The sequence below is a fragment of the Ceratotherium simum genome, chromosome 5 (assembly GCF_057802395.1).
Source record: "Ceratotherium simum simum isolate JZ-2026a chromosome 5, ASM5780239v1, whole genome shotgun sequence".
In the NCBI taxonomy this organism is placed as follows: domain Eukaryota; kingdom Metazoa; phylum Chordata; class Mammalia; order Perissodactyla; family Rhinocerotidae; genus Ceratotherium; species Ceratotherium simum.
The window spans coordinates 29,175,641-29,184,549 of record NC_141904.1 but is presented as its reverse complement, the minus strand read 5'-3'; the positions used below and the strand labels follow the sequence as shown (position 1 = coordinate 29,184,549).

Here is an 8,909-nt window from a genome sequence, read left to right as displayed (position 1 = left end):
TTTTTTCATTCTAATCACAGTATTAGTGCCGGATGTTTTGGCAGCAATGGATTCTAGCAGATCCTACCCACAGAATCCAACTGGGGGCCAATGGACAGAATTCTTTACTGTGGGTGATCGTTTTTTGAATTTTCCATTCTAAGTGAAACTTCCTAGCTTAGTTAATAATCAACATCTGGATCCTAATAGTATGTTTACAGTCTCATAGAAGTTTAGTGATTAGATGACTGATAATTATATTACCCATCAATTAGTGTTTCTAAACTAACTAGGACTGCCAAATAATAAACCTCTCTTTAAATGACAATAAGAATTGAAAGCAAACAAGTTCAGATGTTCATAGCATACCAATTAAATTAAACAATTTAATCAATTTTGGGGGAGTGAGTTGCCCTTTACCAGGATTTGTGAGCTTTGAAGTGTGTGTTTTAGCTGCATCATTAATCTGAATGCTTTGATTATGAGTTTTAAAGGTACAGGCCAACTATGCCACCTTTGCAGCAGATTTTTTTTAAGGAAACTTGATCAGTGTTTCCTACTAAGAGCCTCTATTTTAAGTTTATTTTTCCTAAATAAAAATAGGTTGAAAACTATACATATAGTGATGATGTTCACTGCAGCATTAATAGCAATAGCTAAAATCTATGAACACGCTAAACGTCCAGCCAACAGCTCAAGGCTGAACTATACAGTGATGATGGGGCTGTGGGGAGAGGGTTGCTGGGTAAAAACTGCCACTTTGGGTGAGTCTCTGTGGCATAGTCAAAACGTAGGTTGTGGCTGCATGTCACCTCATACTGGTATGTCAGGCCAGCTTGACCCTTCCAGGACAAATCCAAAGAATTGTTTTTTCTCCGAATGATGACTATTTATAAAATTTGTTTTGAGTATCCAGCATTTTGGCAAAAGATGCAGGCCAAATTGAAGCCAGTGCAAAACTAAAGCTCTTTTTAAACCAAAACCTTTATTCTTAGAAAAGGTTTTGTAGCAGTTCCTTCTTTTATAGTTAGTACTGTTGGGATAAAACTCTTGTCAAAACTTTAAAAAACCCAATATCAACCCATCAAAGGAAGCGGTAATTATACACTTTAAAAATCTGTAGCAACAAATACTATTCTGGTGTGAAATCTACATGTCAGACACATTTTGTATGGGAAAACCAAGCTTCAGATGTCTCATCTTTATCTACTGGGAAATACCCCAAAAAAGGAGAAAAGAATGTCAAGGGTCTAAAGCAGCACTGTACAATAGAACTTACCATGATGGTCAAAATGTTTTCTGTGCTGTCCAGTATGGTAGCCAGTGCGGCCACTGAGCACTTGAAATGGGGCTGGTGTGACTGAAGAACTGATTTTTTAGTTATATTTAATTTAAATGTAAGTCACAGGTGACTAGTGGCTACCATATTGGATAGTGCAATTCTAAAGTATTTTTCAGTAAGTATTTGTGTGCTTTGCAGGAAAGAAGCCATCTTACATAATAAAGTGACAGGTAAATTGGTTGCAGAGTTGTGTGTGGATAACCTTATTTTGCCAAATGAATCAACTCAATAGGGGGTTGCACTGTCTGTAGAGAATTTAAAAATAACGAAAGCCGACTAAAAGTCTGTTGTTTTTTTTTTTTGTGCGTGAGGAAGATCAGCCCTGAGCTAACATCCACACCAATCTTCCCCTTTTTGCTGAGGAACACTGGCCCTGAGCTATTTTGCTGAGGAAGACTGGCCCTGAGCTAACATCCCTGCCGATCTTCCTCCACTTTATGTGGGACGCCGCCACCGCATGGCCCGCCAAGCAGTGCATGAGTGCGCGCCCGGGATCCGAACCCGGGCCACCAGCAATGGAGCATGCGCACTTAACGGCTATGCCATGGGGACGGCCCCAAAGTCTATCTATTTTTATTATCATCATATGCTGACAATTCTAAGCAATGCCAGTAATAAAGTACTCTTCTCTGCCCATGTGAACTGTACTGGTTCCTGCTCTCCCCTTGGTATACCAACTGTTCTCCAAAATATCTTAAGTGTGTACAAGGACAAAAGAAAATCAAATGGATTAGTGTATGTGGTATCCATTAAAGCTGCTCAAAAATATTTGGTTCTCCCTCTCCTTTTTCCAGACACTTAGTAAGATTTCACTTCCCCATCCTTTGAACTCAGGTATAGCCACGGCACTTGTTTCAGACAACCTTCTGAGCAGAAGCTGTAAAACCTAGGGCATGCTGTACCGTGCTCTTAGCCTTTTGCCATGGGCATCTGGCAATGTGCCAGATAGTGGCTACTCCAGTAGCCCGGTTTCTGAAGTGAGAACCAGGACCAACCCTCAATGAACATGTAGTATGTGCAACAAATAAACCTTTATTATTTTAAGCCACTAAGATTTGGGGGTTGTTACTGCAGTGTAATCTAGTCAGCCTGACTGATAAAATATACCTACTAATTTCCCTTAGGAATTTCAGAATTTAGAGATGGAATCAGAGATCAGAATTGAAAAGATAAAATAAATCGTTGAAATTTCAAGAACTTATTCTACATAAAGTCACTTGTAACAATCTTAAGAGCAGAGAAATGATGAAGCATAGCAACAATGAGCTAGCGGCCACTCTACAATTCATTTAATAGAGCATAGTACTTAAGGGTGTATGGATTTTGATAGAAAAATGGACAAAGGATTATAATAGGTCATTGTAAAACAAACATAAGACTCAAACATATAAATGATGTTCAACTTATTGAATTAGGGTCAAGCTAGGCTATGCTGCCATAAGAACGAACACAACTAACACAGTAGTTTAACACAAATTTTTTTTCTCACTTGTGCAGTCTGATAGGGGTTGGCAGCTTTCCTCCATCTTGTAGCTATGCTATTTGGATCATTGGCCTCCATTGGCATACCAACTCTTGATTGCCTTGGAGGGAAGTAATATATCACTTTTGCTCCCATTCTATTGGCAAAAATAAGTCATAAGATCCCTACCTAAATGTGTAAGAGACTGGGAAAACATCGTTTAGCTGTATGTCCAGGGAAAAAAAGCTATAGTGTGCACATGGCTTTGCCCCTGCCACAATCAGAAGTGGAAAAATAGGGCCAGCCCCATGGCTTAGCAGTTAAGTGCACGCGCTCCGCTGCTGGCGGCCCGGGGTTCGGATCCCAGGCGCACACCGACGCACTGCTTCTCCGGCCACACTGAGGCCGCGTCCCACGTACAGCAACTAGAAGGATGTGCAGCTATGACATACAACTATCTATTGGGGCTTTGGGGGAAAAAATAAATAAATAAAATTAAAAAAAAATAAGTGGAAAAATAAAACTAGATAATACCATTTCCCTATCAGACTGGCAAAGCAGAATCTCTCTGCCAATACATATAATTTTTAACTCTGCCATTCTACTTCTAGGAATTTATTCTACTGATAAACTAAGATATATGTAAATTTTTTTATAAAAGCAACAGATTGGAAAAAATCTTAAATGTTAATCAGTAAACAAATTATGGTACATCCACATGATGGAATACTATGCAATCATAAAACAACAATAAGGAAGCTCTTCATGAACTGATATAGGATAAGCTCTGAGATATAGAACTGAATGAAAACATCAACAATGTGTATATTATCCTACCATTTGGGTAAAAAAGAAAAAAATACATATGTGAAAGTATTTCCTGATGAAAATTCAAAAACCTGAAGGGGAAGGGGGGCAGGGAGACTTTTACTGTAGACCCTATTGTATCTTTTGAATTTTTAGCCATGTCAATGTATTACCTAATCAAAATTTTAAATTGTTTATAAGGAGGATATGAATTCAGATTGCCACTATCTGTGTGACCTTGAGCAAGTTGCTTCATCTGTATGTTTTAGTTTGCTCATTGGCCAAAGGGAGTTAATATTAGTACCTACCTCTTGTGGGGCTGAGAAACCAGTTGCTCTCTTTCTAAAGAAAATTCTAACCAATTTGGGTATCTTTGAATCACATGCTGATCTAGAAATATTAAAGCAAACAGGAACAGCTTGTGGGGTGATCAGGGAAAGCCTCTAAGGTGACACTTAGTACCTAGGGAGTTTTCTTATCATCAAGGCATTACAAAGCATGTTTGGTGCCTCTGAGAAACAGCAGGGAGGCTGGGAAGAGATTGAGTGAGGAAAGCAGTAGGACACGAGGTCACATGGTAGGAGAGTGGGAAGATCATGGAAGCTATTTCTGATGACTTTAGTTTCCAGCAGAGGCATGACAAAAGACTTGACAGAATCCCAGTTGCCATGTGGAGACAAAACTGTAGGGTAGCAAGGATAGGAAGGAGCAAGCCTTTATTGATAGGTAATGCCGACTTTTGGCCTGAACTCTCCCGCCTCTTCCCAAATTGGCATCCAGAATAGTTTGAAGAAAACTTTTTGGTGAGGAAGATTAGCCCTGAGCTAACATCCATTGCCAATCCTCTTCTTTTTGCTGAGGAAGATTGGCCTTGGGCTAACATCTGTGCCCATCTTCCTTTACTTTATATAGGATGCCACCACAGCATGGCTTGACAAGCAGCGCGTTGGTGGGCACCCACGATCTGAACCTGTGAACACCGGGTCACCGAAGCGGAGCGTGTTAACCTAAGCCCTACACCAATGGGCCAGCCCCTGAAGAAAACTTTCAAACGAGTTTTTCTAATTCATGCAAGGACCAAAAAAACCGAGAGAGAAAAACTCTCAAGACTAAGTACTATATATATTCTTTTTCCTGAAACTGTTGATTGTTTCTGCCATCATGTTTTAATATGTTTTCACAGGTTAGGGTATTTGGCTTGCTTTAAAGCACATTAGTATTAGATGACAAAAGATAACAGGTCCATTTGTTTTAGTTTAATAGATATTTATTACTTTAGTTGAACAACCCTCTACACACAAAATTTTTTTTTTTTGGAGAGGAATTTAGGTCTCAAGCTGTTTTATGAGCCTGCTACACATTTTCTAGAAATCATTCAACTGAGCCTTTTAAGACCCCTGAATAGGAGAAAAATTGGTTTAAGAAAACCAGCAATTAAATTTTGAAATCAAACTGCCTGTTCTTAAGTCAGCAAACCCAGAATTGGAAAGAACTGGGGCAATTCCTCTTCTCTATTTCCTATACACTCAAATTCACCCTGGGAAAGAGAAGCCCAGTCTACTAAAAGACATGATGCAAGCAGAATGTGGTGGTATGCTTCGAGTTAAGTTGGGCACAATTGGTGGCCTGGCAAGTTTGTGGAACGGTAAGGATTTTGAGGAGTTTGAGCAAGGATGAGAATAACTGTAAGCACATCAAGGTTAGATTGGAAACCGTGAACTTGTACTGACACCAATTATATGACTTTTCTCAGTAGCCTTATGGGAATGAACCAAGTGGGTTGACTCCAGATAGCTTGCAGGACTGATTGGACTCAGCAAGGATGTACTTTTTAAATAAAGCCAACCATATTTTTTCCCCTAGGGTGGCTAGAGGATTCATAATGGTCACATACTAGCACTACAGATGAAGCATTTCAAATTTTGATCAAAGCTGACTTTAATTCTACAAATCTGAGTCATGGGATTTAAACAGGAGCCTCCACCTTTTACGTGAACTTCAATTGTACTGTGGAGACCAAGGCAATTTTGTTTAGATTAACCAGGATTTGTTTCATTTTTAAGAGCAGCCTCTTGCAACAGGTTTATTCAGTTCTCCTAAAAATGGTGGCATTCTTTTAAACTTTTCTCCTTTCAGAAGCAGCAGTTACACAGATGGAATATTAAATCTCAAAACGTGGGCCCTAGTCAACTTTCATTATTTTTCTGCATATGATCATAGAGAATCAGGATATCCTTTACATTTCCAAGCAAAATCCATTTAAAAAGTTTGTCCTTGCCAAACTCCAAAAACAGCCAGTTGAGAGTAATCCAGCAGAGCATTGCATCACCCCAATAAAGCTGTAGGTTTCATCACATGCACCAACAAATCTACATGGCTAGTTTCTGCACTTTTACAGAATTTATTTTACACCTATTATACCAAACAGCATTTAAGCACTGACATATAAACTCCCTAATAAGATAAAGCAAAGACAAAGGCATTTATCTTATTAGAAATAAGATACACCATCACTTATAGTCTTCAAACATTATTGCACTTTAACTTTCATAATTTGACAATGCATTCATGAAACAAACTGCAGACAACTAGTTTTAACAAGACAAATTAAAGAACACTTTTAAGCAGACGTGACTGTCCTAAATTGTTTATTAGGTAAGAATTTTACAAACATTACTTATATTAGCGGTAACGGTGAAGCTGGAGAGTATTGCGCCTTCTCCAAGCTGCACGGCGAGACCCACCAATAGTGTGGTGGAACTTGTGGCCCTTTCCAAGGCCACGGCTCTTACGGCCTGCAGACGTCAGCCCTCTCATTTCCCTGTGCTTGTGGACTGGTTTGGTGATCCACTGGGTGTCAGGATTTCTTCTGATAGCTTTATGGAATGGATCAATGAGGATAACCTCAAAGAATTTGTACGTGGAATCTTCTCCAACCCAGTAAGAATTCAGGACTCTCAGAGCCCCACAGTGGCGTCCAGCTCGCTCCTAGAATAGGAAAAAAGGCCCAAAGTCAGCCTCCCACATTTCCCATAGTATCAATTTAGGATGCAATAATTCTCTTTAGTTCACCATCAGGTGAGACGGAGGCCTTTCACTAAGCTGCTCAAATATTTACTAAGCATCTCCCCAGAGGCTGAGACCATAAGTATGATAAGGCAGACTTAGTTAAGTAAAACAACATATATAAATATCCTTGGATTGATCTGAGATCATTTCCTCTTATTACCCCACTTCCTAAGGCATAAATGTTAAAATTTAGGATTCTGGAACCTTTTCCTAATACAATAAAGAAGTCACCACACTTTTACAGAAAACTTTAATATTTAGCATATTATTTTAGGCTTTGCAGGCCACAATGGTCTCTTTGTCGTCTTTTAAACACAAAAACATTTTTAGCTCATGGAAGGCAACGGGCCCTTGTTTGCTAACCTCTACAACAGAGCACAGCTTAATTTACTAACCCAGAAGGAAAACTTACAACTGACCACAGAAAATAAGCAATACAAATAAATGCACAGCTTCTATACACCTGGGGAGATGTGCTCTTCAAGACAAAGTTTGCTGCCCTTCAAAAGCTTAGGTTCCACAGGTCCACACTAATCATAAAGCACCCTTTGCAGTATATGTGAGCAAAGACAGATTAAATCAGTAACAAAGAGACAGAGTCTCTGACATCAACTCTCTACCAAGATTAGTAAAAACCACAAAGCCCATTTTAAACACAATAGGGCTCACCTGTCTACAAATAAACAATCAGAAAAGTTGCCGAAATCCTCCTCCACCATCTCCAGGAGGTGCCAATACTCCTCCTCAAAAACCACTCACCTCGGCAACAGACTGAAGGCTTCGGGCAAACTTGAGCTGGTTAACACCATGATGGACGGGCTTGCCGTAGGTCGCACCCTTAGGAACTGGGCGTTTGCGGCCACCACGGCGCACACGAATGCGATATATGACATAACCTATACGAAAAAATTCACAGCCGTCTTACAAAAGCCGGAAGGGTGGAAGAGCCAATGACTTGTCACTTACGCCCCAACACCGTTACATTTGCGACAAGTCCAATACTATGTATCTGATAGACATAAAACTAATACCAGTTTGACTGGCTTCATGTTAATCACACAGCTGTGGATTAATTTCTATTCCCACTCTACACTGTTCTGGTGGTTTGGTCCAGACTCACACAGGTTTGTAATCTATGACACACTTGCTACTTTAGACACTTGTGTGCACGGTAATTCACGGGCCAACAACTTCTATGCGTTGCAGCCGAAGACAGTTTCTCCCAAAGCCCTACATGAAGGAAGACACGGGGCGATGGCATGTTTTCCTAGTCACCGGTTCCCAGCTTTTCCCGCGGAATATAATTTCATCCAGGCATCCACGCAGACACCACTGACCTTGCTTGGCCTTGTATCCCAGTCTGCGCGCTTTATCGGGCCGGGTGGGGCGGGGGGCCCTGTGGAGAGCAGACAGCTGGCGGTACTGCCAGCAGCGCACCCTGAGCAGAAAGCGCATCACATCCGACTGCTTCTTCCTCCATAGCTCCTGGATGTACTTGTAAGCGCCCATCTCGGCTTACCTTTGAGATAAACCTGCATATTAAAAAATATCATCCATTTTACGTCTAACGAGAAGAGTCCGTCCGTCCATCTTAGTTCCCCACCAACCACTGAGGATGAAAATGGCTCTGCACGAACCACAAGGGAGAGCCAGCTCCAACCCCACCTCTGCGACCGCAGCGGGCAGGCAGACCTTCGGCACATTCCTGCTGAACGAATGAATGGAGCTCGACTTGGGCACTGAGGGGGCGGATGACTGCGGCAAGCGGCGTCCCCCAGGGCCCGGCCTGCAGGGACCTCGCCGACACCACAGGGGAAGGCGCCGCCGCCAAGTCAGCTCTCGAGGAAAAAGCAGTCGCTCTACCTAACCCACCGGCCTCGCTTTACGACGCCCTAGGCCCGGTCCCATCCCTCAGCCCCATGCCTCCCTCTCCTTCACGCTCCAGGCCCAGCTCGAATTCGCGCCGCCATCACAACATCCCCCCCATCCCGCCCCGGGGGCCGCCTCTCCACGTCCGCGCTGCCCCACATCCTGATCGAACTCGCGTCGCACAGAAGGCAGGAGAAGCTCCGAGGACGTAGGGCCCCCGAGCCTGGATGGCCGAGGGGAAGGGAGATCAGCGGCGGATGGAGTAGCCAATTTCCCCAACACAGCCTACCTGATGGCTGCCGCCAGACGGAAAGGAAAAAGCCTTTCTCCCACAATTCCTTTTGGGCTCCTCCCCCACTTCAGCGAGCCTCTTTCCGGTGG

General features: G+C 42.2%; 1 protein-coding gene across 1 annotated transcript; it reads right to left on the bottom strand.

The window, feature by feature from the left end:
* Positions 1-6,221: 6,221 nt before the first annotated feature.
* RPL15 (ribosomal protein L15) lies at positions 6,222-8,902 on the bottom strand. Its single transcript, XM_087430616.1, has 4 exons — positions 8,818-8,902; positions 7,997-8,191; positions 7,419-7,555; positions 6,222-6,578 (listed from the first exon to the last, which is right to left on the bottom strand). Exons 2-4 carry the CDS (start codon positions 8,166-8,168, stop codon positions 6,273-6,275), a joined length of 615 nt encoding a protein of 204 aa, XP_087286742.1. The 5' UTR covers positions 8,169-8,191; positions 8,818-8,902; the 3' UTR covers positions 6,222-6,272.
* Positions 8,903-8,909: the final 7 nt, after the last annotated feature.

Coding starts and splice junctions, on each gene's coding strand:
- RPL15 (XM_087430616.1), bottom strand. CDS start 8,168: ATGGGCGCTTACAAGTACATCCAGGAGCTATGGAGGAAGAAGCAGTCG. Junction 7,556..7,996: donor GGGATACAAGGCCAAGCAAG/GTCAGTGGTGTC, acceptor TTTTTCGTATAG/GTTATGTCATATATCGCATT. Junction 6,579..7,418: donor GCCTTCAGTCTGTTGCCGAG/GTGAGTGGTTTT, acceptor TTCCTATTCTAG/GAGCGAGCTGGACGCCACTG.